The sequence below is a fragment of the Syzygium oleosum genome, unplaced genomic scaffold, assembly GCF_021117445.2.
Source record: "Syzygium oleosum isolate NSW1041296 unplaced genomic scaffold, Sole_v2.1 Sole_v2.06, whole genome shotgun sequence".
Lineage (NCBI taxonomy): Eukaryota > Viridiplantae > Streptophyta > Magnoliopsida > Myrtales > Myrtaceae > Syzygium > Syzygium oleosum.
In genome coordinates, this window is record NW_026607490.1 from 3,808,600 (window position 1) to 3,830,808 (window position 22,209).

At 39.9% G+C, this 22,209-nt stretch overlaps 2 protein-coding genes across 12 annotated transcripts; one reads left to right on the forward strand and one right to left on the reverse strand.

Annotated features, from left to right (window-relative positions):
• Window positions 1-810: 810 nt before the first annotated feature.
• LOC115683049 (uncharacterized) lies at window positions 811-7,895 on the reverse strand. 6 transcript variants are annotated; one of them, XM_056312268.1, is made up of 15 exons: window positions 7,608-7,895; window positions 6,924-6,989; window positions 6,753-6,837; window positions 6,248-6,313; window positions 5,985-6,085; window positions 5,251-5,352; window positions 4,558-4,629; window positions 4,370-4,491; window positions 4,202-4,283; window positions 3,690-3,782; window positions 2,644-2,708; window positions 2,176-2,188; window positions 2,005-2,085; window positions 1,328-1,436; window positions 811-1,243 (listed from the first exon to the last, which is right to left on the reverse strand). In XM_056312268.1, the coding sequence occupies exons 1-15, from the start codon at window positions 7,725-7,727 to the stop codon at window positions 1,149-1,151; spliced, it is 1,272 nt and encodes a 423-aa protein (XP_056168243.1). In that variant the 5' UTR covers window positions 7,728-7,895; the 3' UTR covers window positions 811-1,148. The 6 variants fall into 6 exon arrangements, with proteins under 6 accessions (XP_056168243.1, XP_056168242.1, XP_030463308.1 ...); XM_056312267.1 differs by having other exon boundaries at window positions 5,985-6,097; XM_030607448.2 differs by having other exon boundaries at window positions 4,370-4,473; window positions 5,985-6,097; window positions 7,608-7,891.
• Window positions 7,896-8,422: 527 nt separating this feature from the next.
• LOC115683051 (uncharacterized) lies at window positions 8,423-18,145 on the forward strand. Of its 6 annotated transcripts, none has more exons than XM_030607452.2 (16): window positions 8,423-9,181; window positions 9,582-9,666; window positions 10,152-10,254; window positions 10,382-10,466; window positions 11,275-11,361; window positions 11,482-11,576; window positions 11,724-11,844; window positions 12,396-12,850; window positions 13,335-13,416; window positions 13,501-13,677; window positions 13,817-13,870; window positions 13,950-14,042; window positions 14,177-14,242; window positions 15,473-15,519; window positions 16,184-16,870; window positions 17,698-18,145. In XM_030607452.2, exons 1-16 carry the CDS (start codon window positions 9,065-9,067, stop codon window positions 18,074-18,076), a joined length of 2,733 nt encoding a protein of 910 aa, XP_030463312.1. In that variant the 5' UTR covers window positions 8,423-9,064; the 3' UTR covers window positions 18,077-18,145. The 6 variants fall into 6 exon arrangements, with proteins under 6 accessions (XP_030463312.1, XP_030463314.1, XP_030463313.1 ...); XM_030607454.2 differs by having other exon boundaries at window positions 17,701-18,145; XM_030607453.2 differs by having other exon boundaries at window positions 11,485-11,576.
• Window positions 18,146-22,209: the final 4,064 nt, after the last annotated feature.

Below are 22,209 nucleotides of genomic sequence, written 5' to 3' on the forward strand. Positions count from 1 at the left end.
AACGCATTATTTTCACATAAAAATGAAATGCCCTTTTCAAGACCATAAATGTACTCCCCTGTATGAAAACATGTAAAATGTACGGAAGGCAAAATTATATAGATCAAACTGATTGAAATTTCAATGTTTCAAAAAAAAAATGTTAAGGATTCGAATTCGATTTTTAGTTTAGAGTAACTGGGTCCTTAGAAAACTATCGGTAGCGTTTCTCCCTATTTTGACGTGATAGTGTGTAAATTTTATCGAACATGTTACCTCGCTGTAAAAGTTTAAAAAAAAGAAGCGGCGAAAATAGAGTAAGAAAAATACAGATTTTGATTTTTTTTTTTTTTGGGGTTGGTGGGAGAATAGAGAAGGGGGAAGGGGTGGTAAGAATCTTGCAATTGAATGACGGTAATTGATGGGGGGGGGGGGGGGCGTCGCTTTTTCAGTCGCCAGCATTCAGAGTTTTGTGGGGGGAGTTTGACTGCGATTTGATTGAATGAAGGGGACAGTTCTGGGAGTGTGGGATAATAGGAATTGTTGTTATACGGTCCGGTGCTTGCTGTCGTACCTTCCTTTGTTTTGTTTAATGGACCCGTGAAAACATCATCCGAGATCAAACATATCATATGAACAGTCTAGTGAAACATCATTCTTTTCACCCTTTTTAGGACCCCCATTTATTTCTTTTGCCAGGGTGGATAAGTACTTCTCATTGTCTGGGCGATGGGAAATGGGCCCCGCACGTAGGTGTCGCGGCCCGTAAGACCCGGCCCGTGACCTCTCGTTCTAAAAATTTAAGTTATTTAAAATCGCATCGTTTGGATCTTTCGCAAAGTACAATATTCTTGATTTTGGATTTATATTAGCCTTCTGCGAATTAACTAATTTCCCGCTTCCGGATTTTAGTTCAAAGAGCGGTGGAAGCAATTTTAAAATGGCTTGAAATGTGATAAGATATTGCGCACTATTATATGCAAGCAAAATGATTCACTAGTCTACAAAGCAAATAGCCCATAAGGCTGAATCCTCGTAAGCACCTTTGGAAGGTGAAATTGGCAACTCTGATTAACTTACTCTAGGGAAGTGTAAAAACTCCAAGATCTTCTCTTTCCCCAGAAGACATCAAAAAGAGTCGATCCGCTTCCCCAGCGATGAGCCATACATCAACAGTTTCGCATGTTTGACCGATAGGACTCCTCATCCACAATCACTGGAGGAATGCTCCACGTCCCAAGCGACGGTCCTCCAGTCCGCCCACCTGAAATGTTACATCGTAGCCGTGTAGACACTACTAAATTGAAGTTTCACCCACTGCATTAACAGTCTTCAACATTTCACGCACCTTCTGCAGTAGCTTCTTCACATCTTTTCTGATACTCGGCAGACAACTGAGGCTCCAAAGCTTTCAGCAAGCGATCATACTTCTCTTCGGCCTCTGTAATTGATTTCGCCTGCACAACGAGAAAACCAAACAATAGTTTGAGAGACGCACATATAGTTTCGTTGATGATGATTCTTACTATTATAATTTTCCCTCTAGCTTATAATTCATAATTGTTGCTTTACATCCCTCAGTCAGATGTTAAACATTACATTTGCCAATTACATGCCAATTTACTGTGCTTAGCATACGGCCGAAAATTTACTTGCTGATTCTTGCATACATATTCATAATCACTTTCCAGATATTAGGTTCCACTATTTTATGATGTTACTTTAAATTTGCAGATCAGCTTGGCATAATCTTAGTTTGGGTGGAAATTTTCACGTGGCACCGCCAGTGTCAGTCAAAGCAACTTCTCAAAATTGGGACATTGAGAGGCCAGGCCATGCTCTTTCGTATATCGATGCTTTTATTCTAGATTTGAAAATGTATAGCGGGTGAGCACAATCAATAACCAAAACAAAACTTACCGCCAGATAGGTTGGATCTCAAGTTCACAATTGATAGATAGGGAAGAAGGTCAGTATACACATAGTTATTCATTTACCAGTGTCGTGGCATATCGGAATACCTACCAGCATGGCTGGGGCTGTAGAAGCTCCATATATTTTGACGAACATGCGAAGGATATTGAAACTATTTTCTAATACATCATCCTGCAGAAAAGAAAAATGTAGAAACAAAGAAATTACGAACAGAAACTACAACAATAATGAGTAGTAAAGTGCTAATTGTTAGGGGATTACCTCATAGTCAAAACTAGAGTGTCCCCCAAATGGATACCGAGCAATAGAAGGGAGAAGAGAGGATCAGTCAGGAAATGTTATGAACAGCATTATACCAGTAAAAGGTGCCAATGAGAAGCAGCGCATGCACATGCCAATAGAACGACTTGGCTGATCACATCTACATAACGTCCTCTTAGAACGAGTGCCCAGTGTGTTTCTCTACATGTTTATACAACATCCAGATATTCATAATATGTACCCCAGAGATGTACCCATACTCGCAATGCTTATGATTCAGACACAAAAATAAGTGTGTGTGGAGTGCATACATATACACTTAGTATGGATATACATACATATACTTCTGGATAGACCAGATAATGCAGATGCAAAATCACTTGTTGATTGGAATACTATCTATTGAATGTACTGAGATGATTTTGCAATCATAACCAAATGACAGAAGCCAGACAAAAGAATACTTACAGGTCATCAGAGATCTCTACCAGATACTCCGATATGGAAAGAAACTCCATGTGCAGGTCATTTACCTTCAGAACAAGTTGAAAGAAACGAAGTATTCACTGAGCGGCTACCGTGAAATGAAAAAGGAAGAGATGAATCATATCAAGGTAGATTACAATAAGATTAGATAATCAAGAATGCAGACGAATATATTATGCCAGCTGTTCATGAAAGCTAGATAAACAAATTCATTGTAAGGCATCTTCTTCTTTTTTTCCTTTTATATTTTTTGCTTGTTGTACGCAAGTAGCACCTAACTTCACTGCATCTCATTTACCATTATCAACTTTTTCGGCCAAATTCTAGATAAGCACTTATCACACCTTGATTGAGCACAAATCTCCTTGATTACAGCAAAAGCAAGTGCTTATCTATGTAATAGTAGAATTCCAAACAAAATGTACAACATGATAGTGATGACACAATTCAAACAAGATTTGCAATCCTAGTGATGAGAAACTGCCACAAAAATTGACACACGAACAAGCCACTCCAAAACAAACTGACCACCCTACGTTCCTGTTATCGTGATCCCTTCCGCTATACAGACATTCATGTACAACCATTTTGAGCTTTGAAACAAGTTCCTAAAGCATCATACTTGCATAGGAAAATCCACCATGGACTATAATTTGGCTGCATATTTTAGCAGGCCAAACAAGACCAAAGATGACAATGGAGCCATGAAAAATAGGATCTACAGCATAATGATCTAGAAGATGACATCCTGTTAAATTGTGCACAGAAGCATCAAAAGATCAGCATAAAGGCCTCACATTGCAGGGAAAACAACTATTATTATTGGTGGTTCTCTATTCACCTTAAATTGATAAGAACCAAATCGTTCATATTACACTTTATTAGAGTGGTAACAAAAGGGTGACACTTCCCATCACTTAGAGTGATTGAGGTTGCCAAGAGGAGGTATCTTTGGAAACCATAAATTTGTCAAAACAACCATTCATGAAAGATGCTTCTGTTCAGAGGGAAGAAAACTCAGAAATTACCTTTTCACCTCTTAACTCATATAATAAAAGATTTAGTACCCTGTAATCAAAAGATTTCAGATGTATTGCCCTCGTGACATCTTCAACTGAAACCTGAACAAATAACTTTGATTATTACCCGTGGAGGTTTTGCTCATCCATAACAACAATGTTTCTGTTCCTTAAGAAAAAAATTAGTGACATCTGTCTTCACAAAAAGAAATACATGACAGCTACAAAATTACTTATGCAACAGTAAAATATCTTGTTAAAGCATATCTTAACTAATAGGAAAAAAATATTCAAAAGCTTTTCATTTATTCAAAAAAGCACCATTTTGTCTGTCCTCCATAATTTGAAATTTCTTCTCAGTCAGATAATATTATTCATGCAAACTGAAAGTCCAGCACAGAAAACAGGTATCGGACTACCAAGGAAATCTCCAAGAGCAAAACCAGAGCAAATGTAAGACCAAGAAGACAGGTGCTTAAAAGCACTTGAATGAAGCATAGGACATATTAAAGCATCCATACCGCCTCCTCGTGCATCAAGGCAGAGCATAGCTTTCTTTCCAGTGCCCAGAACTCCTCTCCTGATTTAAATTCTTCATTTATCCTAGAAAAAAGAGAGTTGAACAGCTCAATTCCCATTTATGTTTAGCAGATTTTACCTTCAATCTATTAGAAAAGAACAGTTCAGACCTGTCATTTAGAAGTCCTCGAAATTCAAGAAGACTCTTAAGTGGTCCGAATGGATCTCCTTTGAATGTATTGACAAGTTCACTACTGAGATCACGATCCCTCTCCTGTATAGTGGACAAGATCTTCACAAGACAATTTCAATCATTTCACATTCTTCACGTTTCTGTAAAGGTCAAGAAGATTATGACCTCAGATTGAGCTTTTAATACTGGGAGTCCACCGTCAGATAGCTGCACTATTCTCTCATTTAAATTATCCAGCTGCACAACGAATACAATAAGGCTCGTCATTGGAAAATGCACCTTTTAATAGGCAACCCCACATGGGGAAATTACATTCCTTCAGAAACAAAATCCATGGAGAATTTTCCTACTACTTTTTAAATGCTTAAGAATCTCAAAATAGGAAGAACCTCAACACCCACCGAATAGATGATAGAAGGAAATAGTTTTCCTTAGCCAGAGCTTTCGGAGCATACTAAGCTCTCCTCATAAATTACTCTTATTTACCAGCAAATTCATGAGACTGTTTAGACAACCTGTTGCATGGAAGCTTCCAACAAGAACAACAAAAGGGAAAGAAACTAAAACTTTCAAATTGACACATAAAAATTTTCACTGCACAACGCGTTGCTGTATTCCCAAAACTTTGTTGTAGAATGACTTTCCTCATGCCTTTAACGGTAGAAAAACAAACTTTCAGATGAAGGAACAATGAATACAACCTTGAAGTACTCTATACTTTTGAAAGAAATGAAAGCCGATGTGATAACATCATGTCTCGTGTGTCAGCCAGAAAAAACATTAAAAGCAAGCTCAAGCTTGAGAACAAAAGAGCATATAAATGAAGATAGATACAGAATTCAAAAATCTGAAAATCACCTGATAAATGTAACTTTCTGTGAAAGAAAGCATGGGTAGATATTTGAATAGTGATTCTGGTCTGCTCACATCCATTTCATGAAACATAAAATAGGACCTGCACTGCCAATTGGAAACATTATAATTAAATGACTGGATGAGATCAAATAGAGACATAATTACGGAACTTGTTGACGGGACAGTACATAATGAGGCCACTAACAAATTTGGGAGCGGTTCGACCCAAAACTATACTGGCAAAGCTGACGCCATAAATTTGTTAATATCATGATAACAGCGGACAACTAGAGAAAGGTCTATGGATCACCAGCTGAACTTTAACAGTTTGGAGTGTCAACCGACAGTCATTTCTTTTCCTTTTTCTTTTTTTTTTTTTTGTGGGGGGGGGAGGGGGGGGGGGAGTTGGAGACAGTCAGGTTGATTATGAATGGAATGAACCCTATAAGTAAATAAAATCTGCAATAAGTCCAAAAACTAGGGGTATGGAAGAGAGATGGAAGCTCTAGGAATACCCAAGAGCCGAGAGCCTCACTTAAGTTTAAAATGCTGACATTGGGGAAATGAGATAGAGAGAACGTAGGAGAGATTGTGTTTAATTAATGATCAACATGCATCTTTACCAGTTCATACATTCCACTCTACTTTGTGCATTGAATGACCAACAACCAGCATATGCCCCATATGCAGACAGGATTTGATAAACAAACAGTCCGATTAATGCCAGAAACACTTACAAAGTCCTCAAGGGTTGAATTTGCTCTCTCCATTGCATTGAGCCCAATTACAGCCACATTATGGAACTCAGTTTGCAGGGCACAATCGGTCTTCTTGTTTACTTTAGATTGAACTACAATAGACCAAGAAACCAGCTCAAATAAATCTAGGGAATTATCAATGCTACATGGGGATACAAGAGAAAACTCCAGTTCAGACTCACAAACAGCTTAAAATGAAATGATACATAGTTTCTTGTTGATTGGTATTCATCATTACATACCAAAGTTAGAGGTGATGGGTAACCGAGTGGATCCAGCCACCAGAACTGGTGAGTTCCAGGGTAGACCTGGAGTGGGGTTTCTCACAAAAAAGGTCGAAGCGAACAGGAATGAAAATTGAAACAGAGCACAAAGTCTATGTAGCAATAACTGACAAGCAAGAAGAATCAACAACCTTCTGCAAGAGACAATTTTAAGACATGAGGGAAAACTAATGTAAGATTAAATGGCACTTCCAATACGTAAGGAAGGCAAAAAACTTAAGATTAAAACATGCCTGCATGCGTATGGGCAGAGAGAGAGAGAGAGAGAGGCATTGAAGCACCAATGAGAGCAGTGAGAGGAGAGAGATGAGATAGATGATAAAGAGAAGTGTGTTGACTGCAAACATGAATGATTAGGCCCAATTAATGGCAAGAAAGCTGAATCAGCCGAGCTGACTTAGCACTCAGTAGGTGATAACCTCGCAGACATAATCATAACATCAGAAAACAATGAGAGCCCTACCATATCTAGAATCCTTGTTTTCCAGCTTCATTTGTTCATTTGGATCAGGCAAATATGAGGGCTCCTTGATCAATGTCCTTAATATCTGCAAAAGACGAAAGAAGCACGGGTCAGATTCGATGAACCAAATTGTAAGGTGACCGAACTTATTAAAGTTTACTTATCCCTCACCTTTGGCAAGTATTCATTAATTAAATTGCACTTCCGGTCCATATCGAGCTCCCCACATGGTTGTATCTGCATATTTGATCTCATTATAAAAAAAGAAAGAAGGCCAAAACGCGAAAGAAAAATCATCAGCCGTGACTTTCTTTTGATAAAGAACCAGTCCTTTCCAGTTGATGTGAAAACCAGACACCAGATGCAGCTTGCTGGATTCCGACATGTGTTCATGTCAGTTTCACTACCTAGACTCTTTCTCTCCCTTCTCTCTTAATCCTCAGCCGTGAGCCTGCAGACCGGCCACGCGGCAACCCCGATGACCACCTTCTCGATGACCTACACTTGCACCACCAGCGTGCCACCAACGACGGCTCTCTCTCTCTCTCTCTCTCTCTCTCTCTCTCTCTCTCTCTCTCTCTCACTGGCGGAGCTCGACACCATGCGCCGAGCTCCATCTGCTCGTCATAAACGACACGCATATCGAAATCCGCCTTCCTACACAGCCGGCGAAGTACAAACGGACAACCGGAGTAAAAAGAAGTCGGAACTGAATCTTTGGCGCGAAAAAGCAACGCCGGCGGGCGGCGACCAATCGAACGGGTAAAAAACCGAGAAGGCGCGAGCATGGAGGCGCCATTTCATCGACGGAGCGAAGGGCGCGAGGACGCGAAGCAATCGAGGCCGAGAGATTACCAAGAGGAGGAGGAGATCGGCGAGGAATCGATCGGAGTCGGGATCGGGAGGCGAGACGCCGTGACGGTGCATCAGCTCCAGGGCGGCCTGCGCTCGCTCCAGCCTCCGCAGCTCCTCCATCCTCGTTCCCGGCTTCGCGACCTTCGCCGATCGGAACTCCGTTTCCGGTGACGTGTGGAGCTCGCGAGACACGGACCGCAGTGTCGCCGCCGCCGCCGCCGCCGCCAACGTACCGCCGGATTCGTCTTTAGCGGGAGCTCTGCACTTTTGCCGCTTTTTATAGGACTCGAAATCGATAAAAATTTTAAGTTTGACATGTAACCAATTATTTCAAACTTGAAAACAACACAAATAATCTCTCAATTTGGTTCAACATGCGACATGATTGTTAATTTTTTTATTTATTTAAAATAGTCTTTAAACTTTAGTCAAATATATAATATAATTCATCAACTTTTAATTTATTTCATTTAGTACTTTCTTAACTTAGTTCCTGTTTGAACAAAAAAAAATTAATTCATGAATTATATAAAAATGTTCAATATTATCATTTCATTAATTCAAGTTCATCTTCACATAATTCAGGAACTAAATTGAATATATTTCAAAAGTTAAATTAAAAGGACAACATTGCGCATTGAGTTACAATTCATGTACCACATTGAACAAATTAAAAGTTCATAGACTTATTACATGTTAGGCCAAAGTTCGCGGACTACTCGTGTCAATTTTCCCTTTTTTAAAAAAAATAAATAAATAGTAGGCTAACTTTCATATTTTAGAAATTAAATAATGGATAAACCAAAACAGCAAGTGGTTTCCTTCTTTCGACCGCCATGTGATTCGAACTAGGGTTTGGAGTTTGCAGAGCTGACCGTCAAATCTGCATTGCACTGGGTTTGATCCCAGGATCTCTCTCTCAGTCTCGATCTTCGGATGCGCGAAGTTCACTGCGTTTCCCTCCAGAAAACGGTCGTCTCCTTCGCCGAGCTCGGACTCTCTGGCTCGCTCTCTCCCGACTCTTCCGTCCAAGGTGGAGCACGCGCTCGGCTGCGGTAGTTTCCGTACCGTCCGATTCGCGTCGCTCGCTTCCCGCGGCGGGAGAGCTTCGGGTTTGGCGCCGGATGTTCAGGCGTTTCGCTTGATAGGATCCGGAACCGACTTGACGAGGAAGCGAAGCGCGGGTGGCGAGGTGTGGGGTGGGGGGGCCATCCTTGAGCAATGTGCTTTTGAGGTGGTCTGCCTGGGAGCTTTGTTCTGCGCCTTTTGTTGTCTGTTCTTGGTTAGTCTGGTCCGTTGGATCTCTGCACCGATCGCCGAGGCGGCGGCGGCCTTCTTTCAAACTGCTGAGAGTTGCTGATGATCGCTGCGGGCGGAGGAGAGTTGTGCCGATCGTGCCGGCTGTGTCCTTTCCGGCTCGGTTAGCAGCCATAACAAGGTGAATTAGCGTTTGGGCGATGGCGTCGCGGTTTCAAGCCTCTGTGTTGGTGGCTTCGCCTTCGTACCCGAATTCCATAGCTTGGTCGGATGAGAACTTGATTGCAGTGGCTTGCGGTCACCTTGTCACTATATTGGTAAACACTTGGTAGTTCACTCCGCTGGTTTGTCAACTTGTCTCTACTTGTTTATAACTGGGGGTGTGCTCAGTTGTCTTTTTGCTGGGGCAGATTTACTGAAGTTTTTATTTTTCATTTGTAATGAAGTCTTGCGTTTGTCTGGTCTTGGCCTTAAATAGTGAGAGGAGCATGGGAATGAAAAAATTCAACATGGTGCAACAGCAGAAAAAACGCGCAGACACGCTTTTTGCAGGAGTTTTGTATTTTCTCATAGCGTAGTTTCTTTTTCCTGGAAGCGAATAGCCTTCTACTTTTCAGTGTCGAGAAAAGATAGAGTTTCTGTTAGCACGGTTCTTACAAAAATTCATGAAAATAATTCTTTAATGTGGCTCTGCTTTTCGTTTAAATTTGTCCACAGAATCCTGCATTGCCTTTTGGACCTCGAGGCCTAATCAAAGTACCCTCTAACGAACCCTTCCCAATCGGAGTGATCCAAAAAGAAGGTATTTTTATTTGGTCTCGTGTTAGAAAGTTTGCTAGTGCCCTATATATGAATATTTTCCCTGCAATTCCGTGTAATTCAAGAAGTTTCCCAAAATGTAGGAACAATAAGATCTAGTCTTTTCCCAATCACACCCAAGTTGCGTAATCTTTCTGCTATATCTTCCCTTGGTACAATATTACCTTTGGTGAACATTATTATGTGCCGTAGAACTAAAATAATACCAAGCAATTTTATTGCCATGAATATATCATGATTTGTCTGTAAATATTACTTTTAGCAAACTCTCTTTGGGTCTCGCGAAAATGTGAATAACCTTGATTGCCACATAATCAAGAGTAATGGACTTTTTCGTACGATTGTGTTTTGTGGCGCGAATTGGATATGATTTGATGTTTTGCTACCTATATCTTATATCCAGTTTGTTGGTACCCAATTCACTTCAGCATTTTATGAGTAGATTAAGAAAGCAGTATATCTTCACAGAATTGCTCTCCAGCTGCTTGTTGCCTACCTGTTTATCTCGCGATCGTGATCCTTGTGTGCGATCAGTCTCGTGGTCTCCTCTTGGAATGGCACCTAATGCAGGGTATATGTCTAATCTGCTCCATTGCTTTTGCATTTTCTTTTGCTCTCATGACATAGTCATCTGGATACTCCTCCCAGCCTGTGTTGGTATGGACTTGCCAAATCTAAGTGCATTTTGCTGGTGATAGGTGCTTGCTTGCAATTTGCACCACCGAAGGCCGTGTGAAGATCTATCGTGCCCCTTTTTGTGATTACTCTGCAGAGTGGATAGCGGTATGAATCAGGCAAACAACTACATTATTGAAGTTGTGATTTATGTGACTTTAAATTATCTGGAACCTCCATATCCTTAGTTTCCTTATCAATGCTTGAAAGAGCTACCTTACTATATACGGCTTGCAGCTAAATACTGGAGTGGCTTCACTGTAGGGTTGTATAAATGTAATTTATTCAGGATTTGAAATAGATTATAGATTAGCTTCAGCTAGGAAGCCTAAGAATGAAAAGAGCTGGACTTAGTTACTTAATTTTTCTTCAGTTTTGAGGCAGTGCTTCTGCATGAGAGATGGTTTCTTTTAAGCTTAAAAATATATGATTCTGTGTAAAGTTTGTCGGGAAGCCTTTACGTGCTAAATATCCTAGGGTGGATAAGGATGTCTAAAATATGTATTAGACATGGCATCACTATTGTCGTAAGATAACTACCAATTGAGGTTGTGTTGTCAATGACATATACCATGTTACGATGTCATTCGTTATTTACATCTTATCCAAATTCTTGTCAACGGTTGGATACTCAATTTTCTGCATAGCCTCCACTATGGCATTTCATAAGTCTGCATGATGCTGTCTCTGGTACAAGATTTGTGATCTTTCAATTATGTGCAAATCTATGCTCAAAGAACATGCACTCCAGTCATAGTATGTGGATTAAGGCATATCAATGCCCTTTGTGGCGTTCAGCTAATTCAAAGAATCACGGTTATCCTAAAGTTTAAAGACCTAGGATGTGAATTTTCCCATTCATCACCAATGCCAAGTTGTTCAATTGTAGTAGGTCATTTGCTTCTCGAATCTGCAGATTATGGATGTATCAGACCTGCTTCATGATTACCTTGCCAATGCCAACTATCAAGTGTCAGAGATTCCTTCAACAGAATTTTCTGATGTGAGTTATTCTGACTATATTTGCCATATTCTGGTCTCAACTTTTTATCTGATAATTAAGAGTTATTCAGGCGGAGCAATTCTTTTCCTGGATAATGATCTTTAAATTTCATGTTGCAAGAAGTTTGTAACAGAGCAGAGACGTGCCAATAATCCAGCAAACTTGGGTCATAAGATGGAGTTGAAGCGAAAGAGACTGCATAAATCTGGAATGATGTAAATTGCAATTCTCTTCCCTAAATCTCCATTCACTTGATTATTCTTTTCTGCACCAGTGCATTATCCCTGATAAACATGTGTTTGTGTTTTGACTTTTACATCGACTTGCAAACACGGAGTTTCTGAGTAAAATTTTATGTTTAGGATTCCCTGCAGCAATAAGAACTCAAAAACATCAAGGGAGAAATCATCATCTCCTACAAACAGTAATGACATTGTATTGGCAAGTGACATGAATCCTGAACAAGAACAGGGATCTCCTCGGGTATGGCTTTGTTGTTAAAGTTCCTTGCCTTATTCTTTCAGGAAGAAGTGTGAGATATTCCTGGCTTAGCATGCTTACATTGTTGCTTATTGAACCCATCTCTGGTAGTATCCTATGTTTTCTTACTGTTGTACTGTCCCCAATGACAATAAGAGCAACAGCAAATGCATTTCCTTTCACATGGAATTAGGTATATGATGCTTTCTTCTTCATTTTGTCATGTTTAGAATGTAATCTGTCTGGAGATCCATACATTGATGTTTATCGAGTGCTTTGCAACTTATTTCTCTGATTTTAAAAGCCGTCTAGGCTTTTGCAATTAGCACGCTTGGCTCTGTTAGCTCACTTATAACCCATTTGCTTCTCTTCTCTTGGTTAATTAGCCCAAATAAAAGGAATTGCAAGATACTTCTTTACAGTTCCATTTTTTTAATAGGCCTAGTTGATGCTCTGTTCTCATTTGAATCCATTACATGGGAACAGAAATTGGTTTGCCCCGGTTAGGTTCATCCGAGTACTTATACCAGTATTTGCGCTTCCCCTCTTTGCAGCCACAGGAGTTTCCACCTGTGAATGTGAATGAAAATGAGTCATTTCAGAAGGTTTCTAAATCTCATGGGAGATCCACTAAGAAGAAAATAGAAAGTTTCACACTCCCACTGATTAGTGCAGATCAATATGCTTCTCGAAGTGCAATGCTTTCTTCACTTGTCATTGCCTGGTCACCGTTGTTGCAGTTTCCATCTGAAAGTTGTTCACAAGTTCAAAACAGTGCAACTTGCTTTTCGCTGCTTGCAATAGGAGGGAAATCAGGCAAAATTTCTTGCTGGAAAGTTCATGCACAGGAATGCTACTCCATTGAACATGGCAATGTCTCTCCAGATGCAATGGTTGTTGGGATCTTTCAGGCACATAGTTCGTGGGTCACTACAATCGGTTGGGCACTACTTACGACCAATTCTTCACACCCCCAGGTTCTACTTTCTACTGGGAGCTCCAATGGCAGGTGACTGTTGGAAACAATCACATTGTATCCATCTTAATACTTCTTTTTAAATAGCTTAACCTTTGAGGATACATAGCAGATCCTCCCATGCCATTTCATTCCAGACTCCAAGGCTAATCTTAGGGAGTTGTCCCCTTATTGTGATCTGTTTGTCTTCTCATTTAGGTAAGGAGGAAAACTTTAATTAAGTATAACCGAGGCTATTGAAAAAGGAGATTTATTTTAACAATTTTTCTACCAATGACAATGTACAGTCAAGTAAGTTAATATGATGAGTGAGACCTGATATTGTCATGCTCTCAGAATGTATTTGATGCTTTAAATAATTATTCTTTTTTTTCTCTCTCTCAACTTCCTGATATCTGCTCCTTTCGTCGGCAGTAAGAGAAGAGAATTTCATTGGATCCTTTTAATACCTTATACCAACTCTCTGCAATGTCTCGCCTGTCTGCTTCATTCTTTTTTCTTTTTTTTTTTTGTACAGTGTGAAGATCTGGTTGGCACATTCTTCCGAGCTTTTGAAGTCATCAGAAGTCAATTCTTCTCCTTTCATCCTACTAAAGGAGGTAGACTTCCTTTATTGGAATTACCTCACATAAAACAATATTATTCCAACTAGCTGATTCTGTTTTGGCTTGTGTAATTTTTAGATTATAAATCCTGATAGCATCCCAGTCTCAGTTCTTTCGCTTACAACACCTGTTAGATCTCCACACAGGCAGCTCTTAGCAGTTGGAAAAGGGTCTGGATCTTTTGAAGTGTGGATACATGAGCAACACAACTGTAACTTTGAAAGGATTGGATCATATGAGGCACATGACCATGCTGTGAGTTTCTTCTAATAGATCAATTTTCTGATGCAAGAGTTGATCATCTGTTTAGGAATCCATTATCAGGTTACTTCTACTTGATCAATCTTTTGACGCGTGTCGATTTTGATTCATGTGTTTAAGAATCTGTTTTCAGGTCACAGGTTTAGCTTGGGCTTTTGATGGATGTTGTTTGTACAGTTGCAGTGAGGTAATTTTGCCTAAACAAATGAGAATGTAAGTGGCTCAATATTTAGCGGATGTTGACTCATGTGTCTCTCTGTTGTCAGGATAACTTTGTACGCAGCTGGATGTTTCATAGAAATACCCTATTTGAAGTACCTATTCCTTCCGCTATTCCCAGCCAGAGAGGCTCGATTGATGTAGGGCTATCACTTTTTCCAATTCATCTTTCCTTTAGCATGTTATGTTATATCTCTTTTTTGGCAAAGTAGTATAAGAAAAGAAAGAAAAGGTCCTTTTTAGAGATTGTATCACATGTTGCCTTTCTCTTCAGGTTCCAAATGTATTTCATTCATGCTTTGGAGTAGTGGCGTCCCCTGGAAATCTCGTCATGGCTATGGTATGAATCATGGTATTCTCGACTAAATCTTTGCACTTAGTTTCATCATTTGATATGTTCCATTCCCGTGTAGTTGTTGTCTTTGGTCAGGTGATCTGCTCTGTTTAATGAGGTAGTAGATGAAAGAAACTAACAACTAGGGTACACTGTTTACTCATTTGAGATATTCATTTAGTAGAGAATTCTGTTTCTTGTTCATTTGACTCTTGTTTACTGTGCTAGTAATGCCATACAACACCGGTTGATCCAGTTGTGGTATAGTAGGTCTATTCAATGGGATCACATTTTATAAGTTACATAACAAGTTCCTTGGTTATTTTGCAAAGCGCTGGCATTGATACTTAGTTTGGTGTGTGACCGATTTTGTTCAATTGTGAAAACATAAAACTCTCATGATCATTGACACTAGTTAGATGAATTCTGGGCACCTTTCTTAGTGTTCTCTTCTTCTGCTTCTTCTTTGTCAAAGTTACAAATTTAATGAGGGGTTTGGCATTTAATCCAATAAAACAATAATTGATGTCCTGAAAGCTAGTGCAGAAGAAAGACATATGTATAGAAAACTAGATAATGGGAGAAAGTGTTCCAATCAGAGCACTTAAATTTTACTTAATAAGTAGAAAACTCCATACAAAAAATTGGTTTTCAGCTATTGGAACTATTGAACATGTCTGAATATGCAGCCATTCCCAAGATGTACAATTAATTTATTAGGGTTAACACCACAAGAAATCATAAACTAGTACCATTTGGACACATTTACCATTTTTTTTTCAACCCATAGAAACCCCCAAAGTGGTACTATTGTCCCAATTTTACCCTCTGTAACAACTCCGTCCAGTTTGTTCAGGAAGTTTCCTATGTGTTGTCCAACGGATCCGACTTGGCAAACCAAGTGGAAGACACATAGGACACTTGACAGCCAAATTGGCCGGAGTTTTGACGGAGGGTAACATTGGGGCACTCGTATCCTTTTGGGGGATTCTATTGGTCGAATTATAGTTTGGGGTAAATGTGTTAAAATTGTACCAATGTAAGATTTTTCGTGATATTAATCCAATTTATTATAATACATGAGTTGTTTGGTACCATTATCCTAGCTTTTACTGAAGTTAGTTATATTTTACCGTCACAAGTACTCCCTAACAATGTATAACGCATGAGCTCATCAATTTATCATGATTTGAAAACCTTACCAGAACTTCAACATTTCGCTTTGGTATTATGCAGGTTCGCAGTTTTGATTCTCATGTTCTGAATCCAATGTACCAGGCAAGGTAACATACTCCTTTTGCTTTTAATGTAATCCCATTAAAGTGTATCCGACATCACTTAAGTACAGGATTGCCATGAGCTCGATATGCATGTAGTTTCTCTTTGCGGGTTAGCTCAAGGTTGTGGGTTGGAACATTCTAACATTTTATTAGAGTCAAGCTCTGCATTCTTCATGCCCTTTTCAATACTCATTTCACTTTATTTCTTATATTATCCCAGTTCTCTGTATTTTGGTTTGACTCAATGTGCAAGACAATTCCTCCGTCAACTTTCATTTCGGCTTGCATGAGGGGTCATTTAAAGTGTATCCCTAATGACTTAAATACATAGTTGCAATGGGCCTTATATTCATATGATCTCTCTCCATTTGTTTGCGTAAGTTTTTAGATTAGACATTCTAAAGACTCAATAAATCTGTCTTGCACATTGAAAAAGTTAGAAACTTGCTTATCATTGCCAGCGTGACTCACTAAAGACAGCGGCAGAGACATAAATAACCAGAGTTGGTCAAGCCTTTTCTTGAAGGAACATTAACAGATGTATTTGATATTAATTCCACGTACAATGAAAGAAAAAAATAGTTTCTAAATGCCAATTCATTTGTTCTGTTGCATAAAAAAGAAATTGCACTGGTTTCTGCAATTTATGTTTTTAAAACCTCTTTAGGTCTCAAAAAGCTGCTGTTGAGTTCCTCTGGATGGTTGGGCAAAGAAGTGACATTTCATCCAGCGAGAAGTTCAATTGTGAAGCCTTTTCTGGTGTCTCTAAGGAGGAACTAGCTTGGTGGAAGTCCAATATATTATGGTCATTGCGACAATATGAACGTTATGTGAAGCCTTTGGTTATGTGGGACATCATAGCAGCATTAATAGCTATCAACCAATCAGCGCCACATTTTGTGGATGATTTACTAATTGAGTGGCTCTCAAGTTCTTTTATGGAATCATGCTCAAAGCTTTCAAGGGAAACGGATTTGGCAGATTTTGCCCGAAGACTATCAAAGCTTCCCTCTCGGCACTTGCATCTTCTTAATGTTATCTGCAGACGCGTAATATTATCAGAGGTAAAAGCTGATGATATTAATAGCAATGAACATGACCATGGGACAACATGTGAAAATCAAGAGGAGCAAGTGCTGTTTTGGATGGACCTTCTTTCAACAAGCGAAAGAGAGCTTCGAGTACGACTTGTCGGTATTAATTTTGCCTGTTCCAGTCTAATATCTCACATTGGTGCAAATATGACTCCAAGTGGATACTGGCATCCATCTGGTTTAGCTCAAATGGAGCATTGGGCTGGGCGTGGTCAAGTGCGGGATCAACTAAGGCTTCTAGCATCTCAAGATGGGAAGAGGTACTTGGTACCGAACTCTTTGCTGCGCATGTTTACTTAATTATGTAATGATCTGGTTAATTGGAGCTCCAGGTTTTTAGGGAAGTCCATGCTTCCAAAAAAATGAGACTATGGATTATAACCTTCATAGCCATTCTTTTGGAGAAATAGAACAGTGGCTTCGAGCAAGTATTCCAAGTCTTTGTTGCCGAAAGCCTCGCAGACCGTCCCTAGAAAATAGATCTTTTTTACCTAACTTTTGGTACTCTTCTTGGAATTGGATTGTGATGCTGCTTCTTCTGCCTGTTGCTGGAAGTATATCTGGAAAATGTTTACTCTTTAGGAAAGTTGTTGGGAATTAATTCTTTAGGAGAGTCAATGTCCATTATAGATGCTTAATCTTATGAAGGAGTAAGAATAAATGAACAACTAAAGTACTATAAGAGCTCCTTCCTGCCGTGTCATGCCGATTTTTATCTCCATTTACATTGAACATCTGTAACTGATTAACCTCAGTCAAAACTACGGATGCACACACTTCTCTGTTGCATACACATGAGATATCTGATTGTCAGATCGTTAGTTAATACATATCGACTTTTGATCAGTTGAAATATTTTGCTGCAGTGTCGCTATAGATTCTTAAAGTGCAATAGCATCATCAGACTTTATTTGTGGTCTTTAGGTGCACGTAGGCAGGCTAGTCTTTTCGCTCCACTTTATTCTATTTCTGTTTGTTGGATCCCAATGCTTTTATCTATCGAAGTTTTGTATGCCTTGCTGATTGACGATTGAAGATTGCCTTTTTCCGTTCTTTAACGAGTTTCCACTGCATTTCCATTAAATAGCAGGCTAGACTCCTGTGAACATGTAAAGGAAGAGCAATGCCCCTATTGCTCGGCTTCAGTTCCTTTTGAATCTCCAGAAGTTGCATATTGTCAAGGTGCAAATTCCAACGGCAATGTAGGTCAGAGGCACAAACTGGTCAGATGCGCCGTGTCAATGCAGATTTGCCCAACAACTCCCCTGTGGTTCTGCATCTGTTGTCACCGACGGGCCTCAAAGCTGGCTCCGGAACCTCTCTTCACAATGGTCGAGTGTCCCGAAAACTTCTCTTCTTTAGTTGGATCTTCTCTAAGAGTAGCCTCAAAACCTTTCTGTCCCTTTTGTGGGATTCTGTTGCAGAGACACCAGCCAGAATTTCTACTTTCGACAGTACCGGTTTAAATTAGTTACGCTGCTAATTATGTTGTTAAACTCTTTGCTCGTCAATAATCATAATCCTATGCTTACAAAGATTATCATTCCGAAAAAACGTGATTCACGATGATCAATATCTCTTTCAGCCCTTAATCAGCAAATGCTCCTCTGTCACAAGATGATCACATGGGCATGAACGGCTAGAATGACTGCAATGCCATGTTGAGCCTGTGTGTAGAGACCGAAACACGCGGGGGCTCTCTAAACCAATGAACGAAACGTCCATAAATAGATGTCCTAACACTATCACAATAGTGTCGAGATCATGTCTATTCACGATCGATTAGTATACATAACCAACCAATCATTAAGCCGTACCGGGACTTGTAACCCTGCTCACCTTGTGCTTTCTTTCTTTCACCGGAACGCGTCGAAGCGGTACCTATCGCTCCTTGGACGGTCCCAAAAGGCCCGCGTGTGCCAATAACTTGTAATAATTCAGCTACCCACCTTGGCAATGGGGAGAGGGACCTCCTAAATGTACCTAAATGCCATGGGACCATAGAGAGAGAGATGGTCCTAAAAAAAAGTGATTCACGAGCTGATGTTTAGCTGGAGGGACAATGAATAAAACATGGGGGGAACTCGTCCGTCCTAACTCCCATTGACGGCGTGTAAAATTGCTTTTACGAGGCCGCACTGATAAGGACGTAGACCCGACCGGTTCCCGAGGCTGGTAGGTGCGTTTCATGGGTTTTCAAGATAGACGGGCCTCGGCCCTCATGCCACTGAATAAGAGAGAAGCAATTAATACGTACTGATGTTTCAACCGACTTGACTGGCTGGGGATCAAGACTCATCATTCAATCCAATGAGCGCCCCCTTCTTTTCCGTCCAAACTTTCCACTTTTAGCCAAGAATTCACATCTCGTATCACTTCCGTCCAGCTTTTTCTCCCAAACCAACTCATGAATTTCGATTGTACTTTGTCGACAATGCTATGTCGAGCTCCTTTCCTAACTCCTATTGTTAAATATGTCTTGAATTTTATATACTCGATCCGGTTCACCACTCAACCCGACATATTTTTGTGCGACCCAAAAGTAGAGAAAAAATTGAGATTTAGTTCGTGACGCGGAGGGTTGGGCCGATAGGCCCAACGCGGAGCAAGCGAACAAATCTCTATGGCAGTCTGCCCAATCTGGAGCAAGCGAACAAATGTCTCGGGGGGTTCGGGGGCTACCCCTCCGTGGAAATTTTTAGGGAAGCCCTATTTATACTGCGGCTAGGTTTTTTCATTGATTAAAAGATATTTTCGTTTTGGGAGATATTTGTGAGCCGTGAGATTTTGTTAAATCATTTTTTCGACTTCTGAAAACTGTACTCTCTTTGATTAAAATGGAATCTTGTTTTGCCTCGCCCGTGGACGTAGATCACCTTGTGATCGAAACACGGAAATCCTTGTGTTCTGTATTTATTTTTTCCGCGTTTTTTGCGAACACCTATTAATATATTTTCGGGTGAAATCTCTTATTATTTAGAAAAAAAAAATGGCATAAATGACACGTGACTTGAATCTTTGGCTCTCTCCAAAGCATACGATCCATCCTACGTAGATGCTAAATCCCAACTGTCGTTCTAGTCAATCATTGCAGTAAGGCTTGTTTATCCGGGCACGTATGTACTGTCCCGTCCACCATGCGCGGGTCTTCCGTATACAAAGCATCTTCTGTTGAATATTCCTCAAAGTTACCAAGTTTTCAAGAGTTCGCGCCAGCAACTTAAGGCCTATTTGGCAACTGGCCAAATAGTGAAAATTTCCGTTCTATTGTTCCCAAAATCAGTTTTGGAACAAAAATCCGTTTGTTAAATTTTTTGATTCTGGGCACAAATTCTTGCAAATTTGTGTCCAAAATCAGTTTTGGAGCAGAATCAAGAATAAAAAAAAGTAGCTTCTTGATTCTGGGAACAAAAATGAGAATTAATTTTTTTTTCTTCTTCTTTTTCTTGGTTTTTAATGTAGCTTTTAATGTCCGGCGCGAGGGCCACCCTCGCTGTATCTGGCGAGATTAAAACATTTTAATAAAAAAATGTTATTAATAATAAAATATTTTACCGGCCATAAAAAAAAAATTTATTTTACCAGCCATGACTAGTGACTAGGCCACGAAAAAAAAATATTATTAATAAAAAGATATTTTATCGGCCATGGCCGGCGACCAGGCCATGGCAAAAAGAAAGGAAAAAAATATTTTAATAAAAAATATTATTAATAAAAAAAAATATTTTACCGGCCATGACAAAAAAAATAAATAAAATATTTTCAATAAAAAAATATTAATAAAAAAATATTTTACTAGCCATAGCCAAAAAAAACGAAAAAAAAATTATTAATAAAAAAAAATTTACCAGCCATGGCCAAAATAATAAAAAAATTATTTTTAATAAAAGTATTATTAATAAAAATTTTTCCAATGGCAAAAAAAAATTTTTAATAAAAGTATTATTAATTAAAAAATATTTTACCGGCGATGGCTAAGAAGGAGGAGAAGAAAAAAAAAGAAAGAAATATTAAAATATTTTAAAATATTATTAAAATATTATTAATAAAAAGAAATTTTATGCCGTTACCAAACGCATTTTTGTTCTTTTACTATTTCAGGAATAGAAATTTTGGGCTGTTACCAAACGCCTTCAAATGAATCAGTTCCCGGGCACAGAATAAAAAAGAATCATTTCTGACCAAAATTTGTTCCCGAGCACAGAATGGTTGCCATGTGCAGCCTTAAAGTCTTCTATTCTTATGTTCGGATGGATCTAAATCTTATGAATTTACAGGTAAAATGATATTTTCTTATCTATGGTTTTTTGAAAAATGCCACATTAGTAAATTATCATCCTGCTCTTGAAACTTGTGTGCCGTATTACCAATATGGAAAAAGCGTCAAAAAAGTCCTAAACATTTTACATTTGTGCCAATTGAGTTTTAAACCTTTTTTTAGTGTTAATTAAGTCCTAAACCTTTTGTCTGAGTATCAATTTAGTCCTTCCCGCTAATTTTGGCCGGATTTTATTGACATGGACGCCGGGTGGGCGGTGATCAACCGCCGACACTTACATGCACAACTTTTAATAATATTTTAATATTTTTTTTGAATTTTTAATTATTTTTTCCTTTTTCTTTTCTTTTTATTTTTTTTCCCTCCCTCTTCCTCTAGCCGATCGCCGGACCGGCGATCGGTCAGAGGTCAGAGGCCGGCAAGGTCGACCTCGCAGGCCTCTGACGAGCCACGCCGGCCACTAGCGAGGCTCTACCCTTGCGGATGGCCGCGAAGGCGGCCTCGGCTGGGCGGCCCACGTAGGCCACTAGTGAGGCTCGCCCTTGCCAGATGGCCGCGAGGGCGGCCTCTCGCTGGGCTGGCGAGGCTCCAGCCCTCGCCAAATGCCGCGAGGGCAGAGGCCGCGAGGGCTGGCAAGGGCTAGGCGAGGCTCGACCTCGCCAGATCCGGCGAGGTCGTGCCTCGCCCAGCCGCCGGCGAGGCTCCAGCCCTCGCCAGATGCCGCGAGGGCAGAGCCCGCAAGGTTCTGGCAAGGGCTAGGCGAGGCTCAACCTCGCCAGATCCGACGAGGTCGTGCCTCACCAGTGGCCAGCGTGGCTCGCCAGAGGTTGGCGAGGTTGACCTCGCCGGCCTCTGGCCTCTGGCCGGTCGCCAAACTGGCAACCTGCTGGAGGAAGAAGGAGGGAAGGGAAAAAAAAAAAGGAAAAGAAAAAAATATTAAAGATTCAAAAAAATATTAAAATATTATTAAAAGTTGTACATATCAGCACCGACGACCGGCCGGTATTCACATCAGCAAAATCCAGCCAAAATTAGCCTGAAGGACTAAATTGGCACAAAAACAAAAGGTTTAGAACTCAATTGGCACCAAAAAAAGGTTTATGACTCAATCGGCACCAATGCAAAAGATTTAGGACTTTTTTGACACTTTTCCCTTTACCAATATGTTCTTCCATCATCGATGGAAGAGAAATTGATCGTTGATTCGGCTTTGCCAAAGCCCTTTTATGGCCTCAAAGCTTTTTGGACAAATGCAAATAGCGTTTAGCAAAATTTTTGAAGAGCTTTAGGGAGATGCGACGCATCTCTAAAGGCTTTAAG

What these genes read in the sequence shown, in the direction of transcription:
- LOC115683049 (XM_056312267.1), bottom strand. Translation starts at nt 7,727, where the DNA reads ATGGAGGAGCTGCGGAGGCTGGAGCGAGCGCAGGCCGCCCTGGAGCTG. An exon ending in CCGATCTCCTCCTCCTCTTG is followed by an intron (nt 6,990 to 7,607) that starts GTAATCTCTCGG and finishes TCAAATATGCAG; the next exon opens with ATACAACCATGTGGGGAGCT. An exon ending in ATTCAACCCTTGAGGACTTT is followed by an intron (nt 5,353 to 5,984) that starts GTAAGTGTTTCT and finishes TCCAATTGGCAG; the next exon opens with TGCAGGTCCTATTTTATGTT.
- LOC115683051 (XM_030607452.2), top strand. Translation starts at nt 9,065, where the DNA reads ATGGCGTCGCGGTTTCAAGCCTCTGTGTTGGTGGCTTCGCCTTCGTAC. An exon ending in AAGAACAGGGATCTCCTCGG is followed by an intron (nt 11,845 to 12,395) that starts GTATGGCTTTGT and finishes CCCTCTTTGCAG; the next exon opens with CCACAGGAGTTTCCACCTGT. An exon ending in GCATCTCAAGATGGGAAGAG is followed by an intron (nt 16,871 to 17,697) that starts GTACTTGGTACC and finishes TCCATTAAATAG; the next exon opens with CAGGCTAGACTCCTGTGAAC.